The 22896-nt window shown below is 39.4% G+C and overlaps 1 protein-coding gene across 1 annotated transcript in view; it reads left to right on the forward strand.

Annotated features, from left to right (window-relative positions):
* hspg2 (heparan sulfate proteoglycan 2) overlaps nucleotides 1–13723 on the forward strand; it is a 95435-nt gene extending 81712 nt beyond the window's left edge. Inside the window, exons 57-86 of the mRNA XM_053318211.1 lie at nucleotides 292–426; nucleotides 581–762; nucleotides 860–1055; nucleotides 1198–1377; nucleotides 1561–1821; nucleotides 2160–2322; nucleotides 2609–2706; nucleotides 2807–3073; nucleotides 3226–3338; nucleotides 3475–3622; nucleotides 3750–3866; nucleotides 4066–4083; nucleotides 5368–5452; nucleotides 5546–5690; nucleotides 5792–5894; nucleotides 6341–6450; nucleotides 6548–6656; nucleotides 6789–6887; nucleotides 6986–7207; nucleotides 7577–7821; nucleotides 7918–8089; nucleotides 8500–8622; nucleotides 8999–9055; nucleotides 10377–10452; nucleotides 10562–10640; nucleotides 11098–11145; nucleotides 11500–11570; nucleotides 11679–11762; nucleotides 12287–12390; nucleotides 13437–13723. Coding sequence (XP_053174186.1) covers nucleotides 292–426; nucleotides 581–762; nucleotides 860–1055; nucleotides 1198–1377; nucleotides 1561–1821; nucleotides 2160–2322; nucleotides 2609–2706; nucleotides 2807–3073; nucleotides 3226–3338; nucleotides 3475–3622; nucleotides 3750–3866; nucleotides 4066–4083; nucleotides 5368–5452; nucleotides 5546–5690; nucleotides 5792–5894; nucleotides 6341–6450; nucleotides 6548–6656; nucleotides 6789–6887; nucleotides 6986–7207; nucleotides 7577–7821; nucleotides 7918–8089; nucleotides 8500–8622; nucleotides 8999–9055; nucleotides 10377–10452; nucleotides 10562–10640; nucleotides 11098–11145; nucleotides 11500–11570; nucleotides 11679–11762; nucleotides 12287–12390; nucleotides 13437–13609 — 3983 coding nt within the window. The 3' untranslated portion in view covers nucleotides 13610–13723. The remainder of the gene's footprint in view (nucleotides 1–291; nucleotides 427–580; nucleotides 763–859; nucleotides 1056–1197; nucleotides 1378–1560; nucleotides 1822–2159; nucleotides 2323–2608; nucleotides 2707–2806; nucleotides 3074–3225; nucleotides 3339–3474; nucleotides 3623–3749; nucleotides 3867–4065; nucleotides 4084–5367; nucleotides 5453–5545; nucleotides 5691–5791; nucleotides 5895–6340; nucleotides 6451–6547; nucleotides 6657–6788; nucleotides 6888–6985; nucleotides 7208–7576; nucleotides 7822–7917; nucleotides 8090–8499; nucleotides 8623–8998; nucleotides 9056–10376; nucleotides 10453–10561; nucleotides 10641–11097; nucleotides 11146–11499; nucleotides 11571–11678; nucleotides 11763–12286; nucleotides 12391–13436) is intronic.
* The last annotated feature ends 9173 nt before the right edge of the window (nucleotides 13724–22896 follow it).

Genomic DNA, 22896 nt, shown 5'->3' on the forward strand with positions numbered 1-22896 from the left:
CATTAGAGGCTAAGATATCTTGACTTTAGCTCCAAAAGACACAGGATCATACACTCACTATTATGCAGCTTAATAGTTCTTTCTCCAGTTTGACTTGACGTTAAGATTTTAAAATTTCAAGCCCAGTCACTTATTTTTTCCAACTTTAGAAAGCTCCCTCGCAACCCACAGAAGACATAAAATAAGTGTTTTCACACGCTGATTAGCACTACCCATAATGAATAAACTGAATTTCGCATATAAAATCAGTGAAACCACATCTAATATTTAATTTGCTGCTCCTTTCCACAGATAATGTCAAAGTTGGGCCTGATGGTTCTGTTCTTACCATTGCCAATGCCCGCCCTGCCAACCATGGTGCTTTCCGTTGTGTGGCGAGCAACCCATTCGGCATCACCCACACCATCGTGTCTTTGATTGTCAAAGGTAAGCTACCTGCATATCAGTATGCATACTATTTTTCTGTAGAGGAACTCCTCACATTTCCATCATCACACAGACCAAACTTCTAAGAGAAGGGTTCCCCCTAGTGGCTTCTCACATACAGAGCAATACCAGTTTTTTGTATCTGTGCCCTCAGAGACTCCTATCGCCACCGTCACCCCTGTTGGGCCCGTGCAGGTCAGAGTGGGTGAACCCATCAACCTTGAGTGCCAGGCATCAGGAGAGCCCCGCCCTTCAGTCTCATGGCACAGGCTGGACAGCAACCGTAAGACCATGCTGAGCAGCCCTGTACCAATGGAGTCCAATGCCGTCATGCAGGTACTGACACATCTGATCACTAGCAGAACAGTTTACCTTATCCATTACTCCATATTTAAAAAATTGTGTGTATTATGATGGTTTTTCTCCATTGCAGATACTTGTGGCACGCCTAGAAGACAGTGGCATGTATGTCTGCACAGCTCGCAACAATGAGGGCACCACTGAAACCAGGGTGGAGGTGATCGTTGAGGGAGGATCTCAAGTGCCCTCTGTGCCCAGGGCTTCTGTTCCTGAGCCGCTGATGGTTGTAGTGGAAGGACAGACCACAACACTGCGCTGTGACGCCCACGGTAAGCATCATTATACCAAAGAGAGCATAAAACAATCCATACTAACTGTCAGCAAAAGTTAATGCAACAAGAATAAAATGGTTTAATTGTTGTTTATAAATTAGGCATTTCAGAATGAGATTTCTGTTCTCTCCCTTTCAAGGTTTCCCAGCCCCGACAATTACCTGGTCCAAGCTGCGGTCTCCTCTTCCTTGGAGACATAAGATAGTGAACAACAGCCTGGTGCTGCCCAGCGTGGGCCGTCAAGACTCTGGAGAATACATTTGTACTGCCACCAACAACATGGGCACCACTGAAGTCACCATCATGCTCGATGTAGAGAGTGAGTGTTTTTGTTTGCTGCCATTTTATTTGTTTGTTTTAGGAAAGATGATGAATGATCCCAAGCTAGATTTAGTTGAAATTAACTGTGTTTTGTGTACTACTTATTTTTTTAAATCATTTCGAGAAACTCTTGAGAAATCACTTAAACTTAATTAACCTTTTTTCACCTATTTCCATTCAGCCCCTCCATATGCCACCTCTCTGCCCAATGATGTGGCAGTGCGGGTTGGGGAGGTGATCCGGTTGCAGTGCCTGGCCCATGGCACTCCACCACTGACCTACGCTTGGACCAAGTTGGATGGAGACCTGCCCCCAAGAGCCCAGGTTAACGATGGGGATCTCCAGATCAACCTGGCTACCACTGAGGATGCTGGGAGCTACAAGTGTGTGGCCGGCAACAAAGTGGGCAACAGCGAAGTGATAGCTAAAGTCACAGTCAGATGTAAGTTATAGTGACAATATAACATATTATATAAAAAACAAGCAAACAAAACAGTCTACAGCCATACTAGCAGCTCTATAGGGTTTTTGGGACTTAGAGCTAAATGGTAACATTATCATGCTGAAAGCTATGCTAACCAGGTGTAATGCTAACCAGGTATAATGTTAACCATGTTCACCATCTTAATTTAGGTTGCTAGTATAACATATGCTAATTAGCACAAAATACAAAGTACAGGATGATGGGAATGTCATTGGTTTTGGAGGTTTTGGTCATAGCGGTGATCTTCCTAAACCACAACAAAAACTAAATTATATTTCATTCTTTCCCCTCTGTAGCCCCATTGGCAGTCCGTGTGTCACCCCAGGTGGAGGTAAGGGGTCGGGGCAGTGCTGTGGAGTTCACCTGTTCAGCAGCAGGTGGAGTCGAAACCAAAATTGAATGGCTGAAGGAAGGAGGTGCCCTGCCACCAAATCATCATATCAAGGATGGAGTGCTCAGGTGACTTATAAACCTGTGCTGGTTCTGTGGCAGTCTGAAATAATTAAGAAAAACAGCTTAAGATGCTTTGAATACACAGACAGTACTTGTTAGTAGGATCTGTTCATTGATAGTTGTGGTCTTTTCGTGGGTTAGGGTTAGGGTTAAAATATATCAAATAATATCACCAGACTTATCGTTTGATAGGCTGAAACAATAAATTCCATTGATTTAGTTACTTATTTGTAGGATATAAAGTTAGAACTGAACCATAGCTTGTTTTCATGTCATTTCATTTCCTTTGTAGGATTGAGAACCTCGAGCAGAGCAATGAAGGTGTTTATATCTGCAGAGCCAGCAGTGTGTTTGGACAGGCTCAGGACACTGCCAGGCTGACCATCCAAGGTCTGTTAAATTCACAGCAAATGTATTAATATATATTACTGCGTTAAAACCAAATAAAAAGCCAATTTTTTTTGCTCGTCTTTTCCTTCCATCTCCACAGCCCTGCCAAAGGTGATGATCAATGTGCGTACTTCAGTGCAGACTGTGATGATTGGAAACTCGGTGGAGTTTGAATGCCAGGCTGTTGGTGACCCTGAGCCCACAGTGAAGTGGAGTAAAGTTGGCGGCTCTCTGCCAACTCACATTATGGTGAAAGGGGGCATGCTGAAGATCGAGAATGTGACGGAGGCTGATGCCGGGCAATATCGCTGTACAGCCACCAATGATGTAGGCTCAGTAGAGTCTCAGGTCGTCCTTAATGTCCAGTGTGAGTGCACAGGAGAACATTTTCCTTTATCGCTTTTTTCATCATAATGTACACAAATGCATGCACGTGTACACACACTTATAATGTATTATGCGGGCAGGTAAACTTTCAACATCCTCCTTTAAATCAGTGCTTTTTGTCTGTTTGCACAGCACTTCCTCAGATTGCTGCACTGCCAGAAACTAAGGAGGTGACAATAGGGTCTGATGCAGTCTTGCCCTGTGTGGCCTCTGGATACCCTGTACCTGACATCAAATGGTCCAAGGTAACCTACATTTTTGTATGTTTGGAAATCATTTATATCAATTTCAAAGTGTGTAGGAGTAACCTAGCTTGAAGAGAGAGTATTTTTTGTTGTTTGACCATATTGTGTGTGTCAATGTGTCTATTCCTTTATCTAGCTGGATGGAGAGCTTCCTCCAAAGTGTTTCCAGGACGTCAATGTGCTCACAGTTCCTCGGGTCACTGAAGCGGATTCGGGGACATATGTCTGCACCGCCTCCAACAAACAGGGCAAAGTGGACGCCTTTACTAAACTTGAAGTTCATGGTTAGTCTGCAGAGTCGATATATATCTGAGAGTAGAGTAGGAAAGCATGCTAGTAAATAAATTAAATATTTTGAGTATGAACTGTGCAGTTGTCTGTGTCTAACCATGTTATTATGTATGTTTTCAGAGAGAGTGATGCCATACTTTCCCCAGGATCCCCTGTCCTACCTCACTCTTCCTACCATCAAAAAGGCCTACAAGGCTTTCAGCATTAAGATCAACTTTAGACCTGATAATGTTGATGGTGAGGACTTAAAACCTTAAATTTGCTTGATAGTTTAATTGTAAAGTGTATTATATTTGAGACATTTCTTGAAACATGTTTTTTTCATACTGGCGTGTATTATATTTATTATGTTTCTTCATGTATACAATGATGTAATTTGCATCTTCCTCCCATTGTGCCTTCCTTCTCTTCCTCACCTCACCCACGTGGTGGGAAGGTCTCATGTTGTACGCCGGTGAGTCTCAGTGCTTGAGAACCGCAGGAACTCAAGGCTGATGTTGGTAGTACTGCTTTTTGGCCGCATCTGACTTTCACATAATGCATCCAGCTCAAAGCTGACTTAGGGCTGTGAAAGAGATGCAAGATGGTGCATGGCCTATGTCTTTATACAGACTTTTCAGTTATAATCGCTAAACCATTTTAAGGAAACATTTTAGTCATCAGCTTAATAATAGGTAACAAACCTACCTTTATTCTCAGTCTACTTTATCAGCTTCTACACTGCCTACATACAGTAGCAGCACTGCTGTTTAAAGCACACATTTCTTTAAACATTATTGCAGTTCTGAAAAAAGAGAGAGCGAGCTCAAATTGTCTTTGCAAGTATTTGTATTGTTTCTTTTGGCTTACTGACAGTTGGTACCAGATGTGTTAGGATATGACAGTAACATGAGAAGACATCACAGTAAATGTATTGGAAAATCATAAGGGTGCTCACATTAGTTTTGCTATTTTTATGTAACTGACAACTTAAATGTGATGATTGGATTTTTACTGTCTCATTCGATCCCATCCATCAGGTAACAAACTGTAACAAACACACTGCAAAAGCAATTTGAGCACACTTGCCTTTTTTGTTTAAATGTGTGATACAAAGACTCACAGCATATTAAGTTAAAGCTTACTTTGTGTCGCACATTTTCAATCTATTTTCTTTGGATTACTCCTTTTTCAGAAACATCAGCGATGATATAGATAGAAGAGGGCATGTTCCCATTTCCCCATGAGCCTGTGTAGCTCATACTGTACAAGCATGTGTTCCTGGCATGTGGAGAAAAAAAAGAGAAAAAACAAAACTATGACTGGTAGTATAGTGACTGCCGTCCATTGATGCTCACATCGGATGGCAGGTTATAACTTGGCTTTGGTTGGCTTTAAACTTGCCTCACCATAGCATGCTGTTTTACCACCCTGCTTTCAAAGAGTTTACCTTGCGTGTGAATGACCGTATTGCAAAAAAATGTCCATCCTAACAAGTCACTTACTCTGATATTTAGTCTAAAATTGTGATTTTTTGTGAAAAACTGTTGGAATCTGATTATTATTTCAGGGATTTTAGAGAAATAAAGTAGAATTAAAGTTGAGAGAAAGCCTAACACTAACCCCAGAAAATTGAAAACATAATTTGCATACATTTTTTTTAAAAACTACTAAAACTATTGACTTATTAAGATGGATATTATTATAGGGTATACATTTATAGGATTAAGTTTTTACTCACCTTGTTTTTGTGGTTTAGGTATGATCCTCTACAATGGCCAGAGGAGTACCACAGGAGCTGACTTTATCTCTCTGGGACTTGTGGGTGGTCGGGTAGAGTTCAGGTCCGTTCATATTGATTTTAGAAGTTCTCCCAATTAACTACAATACAACATGGTGAATCATTATTATTAACCAAATCTGCTGTGTTTCCTCAGGTTTGACGTGGGCTCCGGCATGGCCACCATACGCGACCCCAACCCCATCAAACTGGGAGAGTTTCACACGGTTGAGCTGTATCGTAACCACACCCTGGGCTATATCATTGTAGATGGAGGGGAGCCCATTAATGGCAGTTCACAGGTACTTTTATCAATGTATTGTCATTTGCAGTACATGTATGTGCATTTGATGTAATGTATATCAGTTAATATAATCCATAAATGCACATTTCCTCTCCTCAGGGCAAGTTCCAGGGCTTGGATCTGAATGAGGTGCTGCATGTGGGGGGTTATCCCAACTACACAGTCCTCGCCAAAACTGCGGGCATTAAAACCGGGTTTGTTGGTAAGATGTGACTGTTATCCTTCGAGGCTCTTTTTTCCCAGCAGCCTTAACTTGATCATCTGATGCTATTCCAAGTATAGTTATGATAGCCTATATCTACGCCTGAAGCATCGAGCCACGTCTGCTGCTCAAGCTAGTTAAGTTTCTCTGTCCTTTTTGTAAAGAACAGTGTGCATTGATATTAATAAACCACTCACTCAAAGTCCTAATATTCACAACCCACCATACTTGTACTTCCCATGTGATCCAACTATTCTAAAGACTGTTGTTTGCATTCAGTGGTGGTAAATAAAGATCATTTGTTGAGTTTAGTTCTGGATTGGTTCTGGATTGCTTCTGATTTTGGAAGATTCAGGTGTTCAATAACTATGTTTACACCATGATAGAAAAATGGGCTGCAGAATGTTTTCTGTGTGTGATGACCTGTTCATAATGGTACTATGCAGGCTGTATCCGTCAGCTGATCATTCAAGGTGAGGAGGTCATTTTCAAAGATCTTCACCGCAGCGCTACCGGTGTCACAAACTGTCCCACCTGCAAAGATCGCCCATGCCAGGTCAGCTACATTCAGTTACAATGCCATATACTTTTATTTGTAAATCTATTATGTTTAAACACTTATACAATTATCTTTTTTTTCATATCATTATCAGAATGGAGGGAGGTGCGAGGACTTAGATGCCAGCTTGTACAAGTGCGGCTGCCCCAGAGGATTTACAGGCAGCAATTGCCAACACCACTCATCCCTGCACTGCCACTCAGGTATATGTGAATCTCCAACTAGCCACAGAAACAGATCAAAGCACCTGAATGTTACCATGAAATCTATCAGGATGCACCATTAACTAGTCTTTTATCTCTATTTGTGATCCTTTGTGACATGAACTACAACAGAGGCCTGTGGACCAGACGCCACTTGCATCAACCAGCAAAACGGCCTGGGATATTACTGCCGCTGCCATCTCGGCAAGTTTGGAGACAAATGCATGGATGGTAAGACAGGAAGTTGCTCTTATCTCCCATAAAAATATTCCACATTTTGTGAAAGAGATATGATGTTGATATATTTTCCTCCTCTTTGCCTTCACAAGGGGAACTGATCACCACTCCGCTGTTTGACGGTACCGAGTCATACATAGCTTATCCTCCCCTCACCAACATCCATGATGACCTGCGTGTTGAGCTGGAGTTCAAACCAGTGGACAGAGATGGGCTGGTGTTCTTCTGTGGAGGGAAGAAAATGAAAGTGGAGGACTTTGTAGCCATCTCCATGGTGGGCGGGCACGTAGAGTTCAGATATGAACTGGGCACAGGTAAAGTAAACTGTAGCTGTGCAAAACTTAATTTAACTTCCTCCTGAGAAACACTATCTATACATGCAGTGAGATGTGGTGATAAGCAAATATTAGCAGAAATTTATGACACTTTTTTTTGAAAGATGATGTATTTTATTGTTGTATTTGCTTTAATTTGACTATATGTAACATGAAACAGACTGACAGTCTTTTGTGTTACATTTTTACTAATTAAGGTTTTACAGTCAGAGTAGCTGATCAACTTGAGACTTTTTGACTTAGATTAGAGATATGTGAAAAAACAGGCACACTGTTCAATAAATAGTTGGATGGACAATACTGATTACCACTACATCCCTAACTCAGTAAAATCTCTGTCACTTTCAGGCCAAGCAGTCCTTCGGAGTACAGAACCACTCTCTCTGGGTCAGTGGCACACAGTTGTGGCCGAGCGGAACAAGAAGGCCGGCCACCTGAAGGTCGACCACGGCCCAGTGGAGAGGAGGACATCTCCAGGAAATGCCCAGGGTCTCAATATCCACACCGCCATGTACCTGGGAGGAGTTCCCGACATGGACATCCTGCCTAAGCCCGCCAATGTCAGCAAGATGTTTGAGGGTTGTATAGGAGAGGTGAGATCTCGCTGTGCTTATAAAAGGAAATGAAACAAAAGTTACAAAATATTTTTTTGGTGTGGTAGCTCAAACTTCTGTGCCCTGTCTGATTAGGTTGCCATCAACAACAAGAAGGTGGATCTGTCCTACAGTTTCACAGAAGACAGATCCATTCGCAAGTGTGTGGACGACAGTCCCTGTGACCGCCGGCCCTGCCAGAATGGTGGTCACTGCATGTTGAGTGCTGAATATGAGTACCAGTGCCTCTGTAAGGATGGCTTTGAAGGTTAGTGCTCTCAGTCTTGTGTCCCAATTTAGCAAAGTCAGATCTGCCCAAAATTCCTGACACTCTATACTATAATCTAAACTATAATCTATGTATACTGTATGTCTTATATTACAAGCACTCTGTTTTTTAATCACTTTGTGTTTTCTGCCCATTTCACATTTATAATCTGAACGTTTACATGAAACTTAGAGGAGTATCAGGACATAAAATCTAGTTTAAACAGATCTTCCCCTATGACAAAAAAAGTCCATTATACAGATAAAATGGGTAAAACCAAAAAACAGTTATTCCTTTCCTCATATTTAATATACTGTAATCTCCTAACAATATGAACTCGCTCTGCCTTTGGTGTGATCTTGACCCTTGACCCTTGACCTTCCATCCATGGCTGGTGTGTCACCCTGCAGGTGACCATTGTGAGGTGGTGAAATACGTTTGCCTGAGCAACCTTCAATGCCAGAATGGCGGCAGCTGTGTCAACGGCCAGTGTGTGTGTACTCCCGGCCACACAGGCCTGAACTGTGAAGAAAGTAAGTATTGACTGGCTACATGTTCATCACTATTAAATCCAAACAAAAGCCAGAAATTGCTGATTTGTATTTGTATAGTATTTGTTGTGAATTTATAACAATACAATTTCAATAGCATCCAGTTTGTGTAAAAGCACAGTGGACATTACTTATTGCATACACCTGCATCCTGTAGATGAAGAAACTCAGCATCAAAGCAAAAAGACTAGACATACCTACAGAAATTATACGACTCAAATTCTCCACAGTATGAAGCCCCTCTAAGATCAGACAGTCCACTCCCAGCGTTGCACTTCATGCATGTTGGGAGGGTTAACCCTAAATGATTACGTGTGTCTCACCCATGCACTCTCATGGCTATATCCTGCAAACACAGGCCAGTTCTTCAGCTTCCCCGAGGCCCCGAGGAATTTGGAAGCTAGCGAGGCGAATGGTACAGTATCTCAATATTCAGTCTGCCTGACGCGACCGTGACTAACAGGGGCCCGTCTGAGCTCGCACGGCCCCGCATCCCTTTTGAGCTCAACCCAAGTTGTCTTATCATCTAACATGCGTACACACAAAAAACACAAACCAAACATGCGTCTCTGTACTCAACTGACAACTGAGCCTCTTATCCCCATTGGAAAGTTGGGAGAGGGGAATTCTGCATCTATGCTAAAAGTGAACAGGTTAATAGACTTCTGTTGGGAGATCGAGTGATCCGTGCTGCCTCTTTTTTGACCCATGGCACAATTTTCATACTTGAAATGCTGGAAATGTGGAATTCCCCTTATTTTTCTTTTCCCCTGTCATTGTGTCAGTTCTCACCATATAAAATCTTATTGCCATCTACTTTAAAACTGCTTTTCTTTACAACAAAAAATATTTGTTTTTCTGTCTGGAACTTTCTGAAGTCTGAACATTAAATCTGCTCCATGTCTCCACACATTTGTGCTGTTACTAACAACTTAAAGTGTCTGTTGAGAGCACAGTGTCATGGTTGTTAAATGTGGTATTTGTGCATGGAGCCGTGGTTTTGGTGAGTTCAGTCCGATCTCTGTGAAAGGTCAGAGATTATGAAACGTGTGAGGAATGACAAGTAACAGTCAAATGAGTCTGCATCATGGAGCCTGGTTTGGTTGCGCTGAAGATTTTGTTTTTTTTGTTTTGAAATTTGCATATGGACTTTGGGCACGCAATGAAATGTAAAACAATATTTTATTTTATATTATATTTAAAGTGTGGCTATGTAACTTTTCAGAGAAGAAATAACCTAATTTGAAACTAAACTTAGACATGTTGGTGCTTCAGACTTACTTGCTGTGCTATGTTATCAAGCTAGACATATATGGATATGTAACTGACATTAATGAGTCAATTTTCTGACTTATAATCTTTTTTTACTTGCACTAGTGCCATGCTATATTTTAGCATGTTGAGAACAGTTAAGTGATACAGATATCTATTACTGACATTAGCTGCTGGTCATACCGGACCATGTAAGACTATATAAGACTCATTGTATTCAACTGAGCAATAACTTTTCATTAACAGGAAGAATGTGCTATTTCTTCTTTAAAAAGCTGCATATTCTCAGTGTCAACAAATAAAATAGAACAAATTCCTCTTTTTGTCTATAAATGTTCTATCTTACAGGGTTTCTTCCATTCTTTCGCCACTGGAGGGCACCATAACAGTTAGGATAAGTTCACAGCAGCCTCACTATAATTTGAATGCTGTTTTGATTTTGTATTTTACTATATTTTTTGTAGATTCACCCTATCAGTATGCAGCTCATTTCAATAATGATGGATACATCGCCCTTCCTAGAGGAGTTTTCCCAAGAGGGTAAGTCAAGTCTGTTTTACACTCTGTTTTGCTTTTAGTGTTTGTGTAGTAGGAGTTGGTGTAACAATGCTTCAAGGGTAAGATTGTTATAATTTCTTGTCTGTTTTAGTGCACATGACTCGCCAGAGACCATCGAACTGGAAATCAATACCGGCTCCTCTGAGGGCCTGATCCTGTGGCAGGGAGTGGTAAGTCAAGGTCCTGGTCTTGTTCCTGAGACAAGACTTAACTGTAAGACTGAGGCATGGTTTATTCCAAATCTTAAGTCTGATACTTACATCGTTTCCCGTCATCTCTTAATCCTCATCCTAACCTTTACCACTGCACTTCAGCACTCTTAAACATCACTAAGTAGTTCTCATAACATTCAGTGTCAGTTTTTGCACTTACACATGAAACAATAATACATACTACATTTTCTTTCATTTGCAATTTCTTTCATTTTAGTGTTTCACTGGCTGTTGTGCAGGTATTCATCATCATCATCATCATCATCATCATCATCATCATCACCACACTGTCTAATTCATTCTTGTGCCGCTGAGACTGTGACGTTGTCGGGCATGTTGGCTGCGAGCCTGACTCTTTCTGACACCACTAAATAAATGCATGTTGCTTCTCTAACTCACCCTCCATTTTCCTCAGGAGACCACTGGCGCACGCAATTTGCGAAAGGTGCATGCTAGTAAAAAGGTATCCACTCAAACCACAAGACACTCCTTATTTATTTGACCATACCAATACTGTATGTACACAAGAACTGTGCACAACAGTTGTAAGATATTTCTGTTGAACCACACAATTCTGAAAAGTATCTGTGATCATATTGCACAATGAGCATGAAGGCTTCTCTTGTCATTGTTATTTTGCATGGAAGGTTTTATATCACACTTATTTAAATTCTGTAGGGAGACTTCTCTCTGCATTGCCTCATATTTACTATTATAGAACATGGTGCGGATAATTACTACAGGGCAGCCAGTCAGTACTTCACAGTATTCAGTCGCACATCATCTTCCTCTGCTGACTCGACACATTGCTTTCTAGGAACATGGAGAACATGGCAAAGGCAAGGACTTCATTAGCCTCGGTCTACAGAATGGACACCTTGTTTTCAGGTGATTAAGCCCAGTAATTCTGTAATTCTGTTTAAATCTGGATGATTTATTATTATTTTAAGCTCATATTAATGTTGAAGTAATGTTGATGATTTGTATGATATCCAGTTACCAGCTGGGCAGCGGAGAGGCACAGATCTTGTCCCGGAGGTCGATCAATGATGGGAGATGGCATAAGGTTACAGCAGTCAGGTATGATTTAATATTATATCCGGCAGCCCTTTAATTTCACTGTATACATGTACAAACTAACCATTAGGACTTTCAATACCACAACCAGTAAGTCTTAATGACAAGAGTATAGCTGGTCACTTTAATTGAGTACAAGTGAACAACATTTTGCAGGATTTCTGATGATATCTTCTATTCTTTTTGGTAACTTCTTTATATACCAATGTTGTCTTTCAACTGCGTTAAGCAAGGAAGCATTGTGTTCACTGTAATGTGGAGCATTAAAAACACCTACAATACCTCAGCATCCTTTCATATATTGTCAGCAGTAATAAAAAATAAATGCTACAATGATTCTTTTCATTTATTATTAAAATCCTCATTGCTTCAACCTACCTAATAGCTGTTTTTTATAATATACAATATCAAATATATCCATTATTCTCACCATGCATGCAGTATCAAATACTCCCTGAACATTAAGATTTGATAGCGTATGCACAGTTTTCGTGATGAGTTCGTGCTGTGTGTCTCTTTCTTTGCAGAACTGGAAAAGAGGGATACATCCAGATCGATGGAGGAGCCGCACTACATGGACAGTCTAAGGGCACAAAGGTCATGGTCAACACCAAAGGCAGTATATACCTTGGTGAGTGGATTGAAAGTACGGATTGCTGAAAGTGAGAAAAGTCATAAATATAGCTTAATACATCAAAGAATAATATTAATGGAGTATAAATGTTAAAGTCTCAGTTGGTAAAATCAATTTTGTTTTTCCAACTCCTTCATTTTCCTATTTCTTTGGGTTAGGGTCAGGGTTAGTGTTAGTTAGATAGTTAGAATGGAGATTTAACCGTTGGCTGATTTATCCTTAATCAGCACAGAAATACAGTAGATCCAGTTATGGCATTTATCAAAGGTGGGTGTGTTACGAGAAACAAATTAGAAATCAACCATAAATATAGCAGGTTAGTACTAACTAGCAATAATTTAACTTGGCTAATAATCTATACAGGCTTCATTATCCATAGTGGAAATAGGTGCCCACTTTGTTTAGCTATCAGTATTTTCAGTTAAGCTAGCTGATGTATGGAGTTGTATTTTCGGCTTGTTTGATAACCTTTACTACATTTTGTCAGTTTTGGGCCTCCATATAAGTACTTCACTGCAGAAGTTGAAAAATGTATGTTATCTATTTGATTTTCTGTTCTTCCAATTGGGTGAAGCTACCTGGCTTATTTATTTTTTCAATGCAGTATGATGTTCATTTGTGAAATTTTGGCCTCCCTGATTTTATATTAGACGATAAAGCAGAGTGTGCATTAGGGCGTGGCTACATCGTGATTGACAGGTTTATTGCCCAATGTCCTCGAGATCCAGCCCTCATAACCAATCGCAACCTCCCCGCTCCGCCCATGGCTCCGCCTATGGCCCTGCCTCATGCCCATATAAGTAGAATCTGTGTTTTTATTTTTCCCAGCATGCACCTGAAATTTTCAAGATGGCGCTGCCTAGATTGGAAACTATTAGCTTCCAAGCAGCAGTCCACAAACCAATGGGTGACGTCACGGATGTTACGTCCATTTCTTTTATACAGTCTATGGTCATATCAGAGAAGAACATTTCTTCAAAACCATCATGTGTTTTATTTGTTTATCACTGTTTCTTTAATGTTTGTGTTTTCTCGTGTGACAGGTGGAGCACCAAACATGGCTGCTATGACAGGAGGGAAGTTTTCCTCGGGAATGACAGGCTGCGTGAGGAACCTGACACTGATGAACGCCCGGCCGGGACAGCAGCCAGCCCAAGCCATCGACCTGCAATCCCACGCAGCCCACGGCACCAACGTGCAGCCATGCTCTTCATAGACCGCAACATACACATGCAAAGATGAACACACACACACACACACACACACACACACAAACACACTTACAGATATACCCACAGAGACTATGGAGTGATGCCACACACACACACAAACACACACACACACATACACACAGCAGACTCACACAGAGGGACTGACACACATAGAGCCTGACACAAACTTGGTGCTTTGCTGCTACCAAAAAACAAGACGACACAACAGGATACGTTTCTCTGTGTGCAGTTAAACCAAAAAAGAGAGAAAAATTGAAACGATATTAACAAGTCTTCTCTTCCTCAGTGTTGTATTCTCAATGAAGGACTATTAACACAGGAGATCCAGTTCAGTTTACATACTTCCAGCAGTAGTTTTAGCCATGAGAAGAGTAAGAGTAAAACGTATTAAGCCTTCTACGATGGGTCAGATCCTATGGAGTTGGAGATGTTTTTACAGCACTGAATTTTTATTTATATACATATGAATATATATATATATATTATATTTGTGGGGGAAAACATGCAAACTAACCATAACTGCTCTTCAACTTTCCTAGAGTTTATTCTGGGTTCTAATACTGTGTGTCCAGCGGTTTTTATAGGCCTAACTGTATTAATACTTGAAGACGTTTAGGCCTTCTTTCTTCACTTCTGTAGAGGAACCTTTTTTTTTTGCGCGAGCATGCTTGCAGTCGTTTGCCAATGTTGGGAGAGGAGCGCACACGGTCACAGTCACATGCAGTTTCAGTACACAACTCAGGTCGTCAAAAGCAAATTAATAACCGCAAATGTTACAAGTACTGCTGCTTTAACTCAATCGAAATGATTTTGCTTCACGAGTCATTTGCCTTCACAACGCTGTTGTGTCTTCTGTGTCTGTATTTGTTCTTTTTTATAAAAAAGAAAGAAACCTTGGTGCTAATGTCAGACATGAAGATACAGCACATAGTCATACAGTTGCCTGTCGCATTGTAGAAATGTACATTTAGAGATGTCTTTTAGTAATTTGGTTACTTAGATTAAGAATGCTTCCTTGTAAAACAGAATACATTAGTATTTGCTGATGTGCATGGCATTTGAGGTTTATTTTATGATGATATGGCATGATTTGTTGCCTCCACAACCTTATTTGATTGAGTAGATCTCAAAAAAGGAGTTTTAAAAAACTGAAAAGGGTGTAATTTTTTATGTGTGGTTGTTGAAAATATTGTTTTATGTGTAAAACTATCTGCCAGTCAGGTAGATATCAGTATCAATTGAGAATGAGTGTGTGTGTGTTAAGTAGATATGTTGGCTATCTATGTCTCCATTTCTCACAGGTCACACTAAAGCCCCAGTATAGAGTCAGGTGTGTGTGTGTGTGTGTATGTATGTGCGTGTCTGTGCATGTGTTATTATCCATATCCTCAGGAGGGTCAACCCAGAACTGCCTCAAGATGTTACTTAATTTTCAATTTTGGTAGCTTTAGTGACACTTCAGTAAGCTATAAAACTTTGAAGGCTCTGTGGTTCTGTAGGTTGTTTTCTCTTCAGAGGGAGATTCATCTGCAGTAGGACACAGTTGGAATAGTGTTTGTTCGTGTGGGAATGCAGTTGAAGCCTCCTGCAGGTGCTGTGACCAGTAGTGTAGCTCTAATAAAGCATGCTCGGCCGCCGTAGTCGACCACACCACAAAAACCACAATGGCACGATCACTTTGGGGTTCATCAACCTTTTCTTGTTTTTTTTTTTTGTAAGCTTAAAAATTTGTATTAATATTCTAAAAATGAGCACTATCCTTTTCACTTAGAAATGCTTCATTTTTATTTATTTCATGTTTTGTTTCTCTTTTCCTCTTTTTCACCGCTTACACGGCTTGATCTTGATTCTGCTGTTTTAGAGTCAATCACAGAAGCTTGCTATTTTTCTTTCCTCTGGTTATTGTGTATTGCCTCCCACATCCCCTTTGTCCCACCCCACCTACCCCCCAACCTCCCTCTCCCCCCACCTCCCCTCTTCCTGGTTAAGTTCTTAACAAATTCCCCCCAACAAAGTTCCCTGATTACACTTCCCACGAAGGGTTAATATATGATCCCTGACTGGAACTACCTGGTAAAATGTTTGGAAACTGGTGTTATTACTTACTCAATGTAAAAATAGTCTTAGGCTCCAAATACACTGAAAGGTGCCATCATGTTGGTTCAATTGTGAGCATGTGTATTAAGAAGAGCCAATGTTGTGGTCCAGGTTTAGGACACTGAAGCAGAATAGGATGGTGTTTGCTCTTAAACTGGATTTTCATATATACACTGTACACTGTCGCCCAATGACGTACTTGTCAAGTAACTGCCACTGTTTTTTTTTTGGTTGTTTTTTAGACCATTGCAAAATACAGCTTGGTCATAAACATCAATTGTATATGAAAGGTGCACTTTTAGTAATGATGGACTTTTTTTTTTTTTTTTTTTTTTTTTTCTTGTTACATTTTTGCTGTCTCGCTACGGGAACGGCAGAAAAAGACAATAACTCGATTAAATGAATGAAAGTGTACCAGATGAAATATTTGTCCATGTCAGGACAACCTGACTGTTCTATTTCCAGTGTTGAAAGGACGCTCCCCCTGCCCTCGGTGTTTCTTAATTAAAAACAAAATTCATGTGCTATTTGTAATCTCGTGAGTTTTCTTTCTTTCACCATTGCAGTTTTTTTTCTTCTCTGCACTAAAATCAGTTCATTGTTCCCAAATAATCCATTGTTATAGTTCAGCCTTAAAGCATGTCCCTGAGGAGAGATTGGGGAAGTGATAGCATGATTACACAGTCTGTTCAGAAAGGTTACACCCAAATCAGGTTTCTATAATAAACCTGTCCCGTGGGTGTAAAGCACTCTCATTTTACATACTATGTTGTATTTATTTGCTAAATTACCATAGCAACGGACGAATAAAACATCATGTGAAGTGGATGTGCCCCAAAACAGGAAAGATTAAGCAGATTCACTATTAGATGAGTCACATTAGCAGTAATAAATCAATGAACATCATGAATATTATATTATATTATATTATATTATATTGTATAGCAAATTGAACAATTATCACTGACAGTGTTATCAGCAGGGTTCAGTTACACAACCAGATTAGGAGGACCCCTTCTGAGCCACAGGGAGGGGTCACCTGTACTGTACATAATAATCAGCTGTGTGTGACGTTCAACCTGTAAACATGAGGAATAATCTTCAGTCTGTCTGTCAGAGCATTTTTACCCCCCCCCGAGGACAAGGCATGGGTGGGTTTTGGGTGGTTAGGGTCAGTTTTCACCCTCACGTTACAGTTGGTTATGTAAGAGAGAGTCCTCCCCGTGAGGTCTGGGGTCCATTTTATATCATCATCACGTGGCCTCACAGATCTGGGGTCCTTCAACAAGGTGAGGCCTTCTACTTTTTTAAAAAAAAACTCTTATTAAACATTGCTAAAGTAATTATTTCAACATTTCCCCATAAAGCAATAAATAAATTATGACTTTGGCAAAAGATTTTACAGAGTTTGCATGACTTATGATCTTTTTACTTACGTTACAAAATAATGAGTTAAATAATTGAGATGAGATATATTGGGAAGCTTAAATGGGAGCTCAGCAGTTTTTTAGGGTAACTGATCCAATATATTTAACTACAGTACACTGTCTTCACTATATGTTGAGTGCCTTCAAGACACAGACAAATCTTAAAATGTCAAGGTCATGTTCTCATTTCTTTCTTGGCCGGATTGTCCCATCTCCAACTGTTTTACTTATTGCACTAACAATATTTTTTTCAGTGTCAGTCACAATAAAGTTCCGACATGTCCTGTTGTCTTGTATGACTCAATTGTTGTAATATAAGTTAATGATAAAATGAAGTGATACTACTCAGGCAGCAACAACTGCTGGATGTTGTCTTTTATGGATGCAGTAAAAGTAAAGTAAAAATAGCCCCTAATAATGGCATCAGGTTAATCTCAGTTTGGATTTAGGCATAGGAGGGGGAGGGCGGGGGGTGTTGAGTGTAAAAGGTAGGTCATGGAGGGTAAGATCCTATCAAGTCTTATTTTTGGAAGTGCAGGATCATGTGTTGTGGCAGCTTGACCCATATTAGGGACTTAAAGTCAGAACATCTCAGCCCGTGGTGCTTTAGTTTATTTTATTTTTTTGCCATTATTTTAAAATCTGTCTCTCGCAAGTCTCCTAGCTTTATGGAAATGAAACAACCAATTGCTGGCGCTTCACTTTAGTCTATTGGTAATGTGCTAAACCATCCATTAAAGCCAGAATAATAAAACACAATCATGACTTATCAAGCACTTTTCTAGACTGAAAGCGCTACATAAATCCTCACAATAACTGCACTAAAGTTAAGGTTTGTTTGGATTGAACATGACACACTGAACTCAGATCATGTCACTGACCTCCTTTCTTCAGCACAGATGAATTACTCTATGTATAATGCCCAATGTTAGGTTTCTTTGTTCCAGTTCATCCAAAGTAGAAATAAGATCCCATCAGAAATACGGCCAACATTTAGTCGATAATTGAAAATAAATAAAGTTTGAACATAATACTGTTGCAACACTGAGATCATTCTTTAAGACACTCAATTAAACAGTTATCAAGACTAATATAATAGTCACAGTGAGATCCTGTGGTTATATCTTGTCAGGAAAGCATCACTTTGTTGGCCCTGTTGGGTGTGTTGTGTAACGCTGTCATGCATATAACAGTTACTCTACACTAATCCTGGTTATTTTAAACCTTTTTTTTTTTTTAAAGGAATATTGAGCAGCAGGGCCTGAGGCTTTACTGTTTAGGCCAACATCTCAATTGTTTCCCACAGAAACCAAATAGTCACTTTAAGCAGGTGAGCTCTCATTGTCACTGTGTTATAATAAGCACAATAAAGGCAGAGTGTGAGCTATGGCATTCTGACCTTAAAGAACGCCTGTGAAGCAAATCATCAAATTTGTATTAGATTAGAACAGCAAAGTGCAGAAATACAATTAATTTAAGTTTTTATATCCACTTTTAGTTCATATATTCAACTGTATATTAACTCTTTCAGCACATGCAAGTTGTTTAAATTTAATAAGTAGCTTTCTTTGTCATGTTCATAGTCATGGCTGTGAAACTCATATAGAAAGTACTATCATGTTACTTTCTCTTTCTCTCTGAGCCTCAGGGATTATGAGTAGATCCCTGGGGCTTCAAAACAATCAATGAAGTCTTGACTTTCACCAGTCTGTACCACACCTGGTCACCAAACACTACAGACAGTTTAACTTGGAGGATTGGAGTTGAATGAATACAATAGAATAATCCATTTTAAAGGATAGGTTAACAATGTTTCAATTCTTAAAACAAAGGTTAGGTGTCCATTATTCCTCCTGTTCATACTAGCTCTTTTATTTTAGATTCCCTTCAAATGCACTTCCAATGTAAGTGAGTGGCATATATGAGGCTGAAAGTGTTTCCCTGTTCAGCTACAATGAAAGTATAGTAACAGAAAGAGGGGTTCTGGCTCTAAAAAGACTGTAACGTTGAAAGAAATTACTTTATTTGCTTCATATTAGATAAACAAATCCATTTTTTACACATTTTGAGTGTGTGCTGGCTAATTGCATTTCAGTGTGGCATGCTGGCTATTCGGCTGCTGACAGGAAAGCTCTGCAGAGGGTGATAAAAATGGCAGAGTGAACCACCGGCTGCCCTCTGCCTTCTCTAGAGGAGATCTCCAGCTCCTGGTAATGAAGGACTGCGCCCACCCAGGTCACAAACTGATCTCTGGAAGGAGATACAGGAGCACGAACAGACTCAATAATAGCTTTTACCCGTGGGCCGCTGTCTTAAGTGTGATACTCAGCCTACTAAATGTGCAATACTACATATTTATTAATGATACGTTATTCTCTAGTTTTTACACCTTTTTCTTTAACTATTGATTCCACCTTGTGTGATTGTTTATATTGCCTGTCCTATTGGTTGTTTTTATTGTTTGTTGTTATTGACCACTGAACACTTGTTTCACATGTATATTCTTATTCAATGACAATAAAGACTTTCTATTCTATTCTATTCTAGATGGAGGATTGATGATTTTTGCCCTTATTATGTAACTGCACTATGATGGAACTTGTAATGGTCAATATGAACAGGAGGGATGATTATGGCAAGAAAAACGTATTTCAATGTTCATTTTAACACCTTAATATTTTAAGACACACTTTGTGAACCTTTCCTTTAATGGACTATGGCACAGGTAAAGGAAAGAAATACAAAAAATAAACTGCTCCAGTCATATAGAAAACTGAAAAAAACATAATATTACTCAAAATAAGGAATACTTGTTATTCAATACTACCGCTACAGAATAATAGCTTTAAAAAATAGCAAATTATATAGTATGTTATGCCTTCAATAATAAGTAATACAAAGTTATGATGATGAGACATATGACATTACAAAGTGAATCATTACTTTAAAAGGTAATGATCAACTTGGAAAAGGTGATGTGGAATATCAATTAGTGAAAGAAGAAATGAAGAAATGTTTTTGTTGCTAAGATATAAAACATCATAATTAATCAATATATGCATTTAAGAACGTATTCAAAATAAAGGAGTCATGGTATTTTTTACAATGAATAAACCTGTTTGTTCACTTCTCACAAGGCAGCATCAGGGAAAGTCAGTAAATCATAAGAAAACAGCGGTGCTCAATTTTCTGACTGGCAGTATAGAGTTCAAGCTGTGGCTAAACTAAGTCTTCTGTAGGGGTCAACCTTTATGGGAGGGGCAGAAAAACAGACATATTGTGCACAACAAGACCTCAGGGGACCAAACCTATTGGATGTATGTAAAACCAAAAGGTGATGTTGACTTACCCTTATCTGGTCTTTACCGTGTTACACACTTCTTCACATGGAACCAACTTTGGGAGTAAAATCAAGGAAAGAAAAGTACATTTTTAATCAAATGAACAATATAAGTACATGTGAATTTTTAAATTAGATTTTCTCTCCTCAAGCTTACTGGCTGAAGAATCATGTTGTTCTTTCAGGTAATTTGATTTTGTGTACTTTCAGTTGTTAGTAGCAGTTGTGTATTTCATAATGAAGCCTCCTCAGCTTTGTTTTCTCTTTAACTTGATTATCTTAGAGCTTCACAGTTTGGTTTCTTCTTGTATCAGGTAATATAATGATTTCTCATTTGTTATTATCACATATATATACACAGAATCTTTTATCCACCAAAATTCAAAGTTTTACGTGATCAATGACCTTCTCTTCCTCCAGACTTCCAGTTATTTATCACTGCATTAGAAAGTAAGCTCTGCACTGTTTTACCATGATTTATTTATAAATGCACAGCACATTGTGGAGGTCTAACTTCCCCTCTTTCCCCAGCCTGTAAGACAGCCTGGTTCGATGGAGGAGATGTCTCTATAGATGGAGACTCGGAGCTCTTGAGTGACTTGAGAAGGAAGTACTGGACCCGCATCTGCTCCAGACCAGTGGACATGGAGGCTCAGACTGTTTCAGGGATCAAGTCCCAGTACACCAGGAATACCTTCCACACGTAAATACATTGAAGACAGTTGATATCATGAAGCTATGATAGTGCATGATCAAAGAAGTGATGGGTTTTAAAATGTGCAGTTCATGTCTGTTTTGTGTGCAAGAGCTATTTCATTTCATTATTTATTAACCATCATCTTTAATATCATTTAAGAACAAACCCTAACAAATATTGACTAAATATATAGCTTTATATTAATATGGACCTCTATTTAATATTATTACTAATAATCCTCTGTAATGGAAGAGCAGTAGATTCCAACTCAACAAGATCATACGGATTAATACATTTAGCATGGAGCATGAATACCACAGTCTTCTTCACATTAATCAAAGTTTGAACTTTAAAGGTTGTAATTTGGTTACTCATGCAAGGAGACGTGTGGCTGAATTAATTGCTGCACACATGGAGGTGCAAAATAAACCACACGTGTCGGGTGTTTCACCTGCACTGAAATCGATGACTTGCAGAGGATCAATACCCAATGAGGAAGATGAATCTAAGAAAACTACTAAAAGCACTAAACTAATAAAGAGCAATGGAGAAAGACAATGTGTAAGAAGTCAATGCTTATAAATTACATTAAAAACAAAACCATATGTAAAATTACATTTACAGAGAGGGAAAAGATCCCAATGTGCTCAAGAAACAGTAATTTACCACTGGCAACTGAAGTAGGCAGATACAGAGAATGGCTGGTATAGATGTATAGAAAATGAATGGCAGCTAAGAAAGAATGGTGATGGTGGATATCAGAGGTAGATTTTTTTGGATGGTGGTTGTGATCATGAGGATGTGATGGTTGTGCTTTGCAGTTACAGCGCATCAGAGGGCTTTTTATGCCTGCACTCAGAACAGAAATGGAGACAGTGCGAGGATTACAAGGTCATGTTCACCTGCACAGGAGAGTTCTGCTCAGGTATGTGATACAATGAAAATGATACAACCTTAAATCATTTCGTTGTATGATATATTGTATTTTCATGCAGACAAAATATTGGTTTCTTTGATTCCTTGTTATTCATAGAATGTAGGACGCGCTGGTTTGATCATGATGACCCAACAGGAAATGGAGATTATGAGGTCCTCAGTGACCTCCTCAGTATATACCCCAGAGAAATCTGCCCTCAACCAATCGCCATCGAGGTTCAGACCATCTCTGGAGAGCCTGCATCAAATACCTCTGATATCTTTTTAAAGTAAGATTAATGGCATAAATCAAAAACTACAATAAATCAATACATTTTAAAAGTTACCTGCACTTTTCTCATGGCCTTTCTCTCCTCATTCTTGCAGTTATGATGCCACCTATGGGTTTGCCTGTGTAAATGCAGATCAGGGGAGCCGGAGCTGTGAAGATTACAGAGTCAGGTTTACATGTCCAAAAGAGTTCTGTCAAGGTATGTGATGTATCTTTCTTTCCTTTGGACTAAACACACTAATGTGGAAACAAAAGCATTCAGACACCCTACTACATGTACATAGAAAATGAATGGATGATTGTTTTGTCAGTTAAAACGTTTGCAAGATGTTACCCATGTCCATCCATTGTTTATCTGTGTTTTCCCTGTTAAGTAAAAAATACCCATTTCCTACCCGTATCCTTGAAAGCAATAATATATTAGTCCAAGGCTGACATAAAATATAAAAGTGGGGTGAGGAGAACATAAAAGAGGTTCCCCTGCTATCCAACACTAACACTAC

Source organism: Scomber japonicus, chromosome 4 (genome assembly GCF_027409825.1).
Source record: "Scomber japonicus isolate fScoJap1 chromosome 4, fScoJap1.pri, whole genome shotgun sequence".
In the NCBI taxonomy this organism is placed as follows: Eukaryota; Metazoa; Chordata; class Actinopteri; order Scombriformes; family Scombridae; genus Scomber; species Scomber japonicus.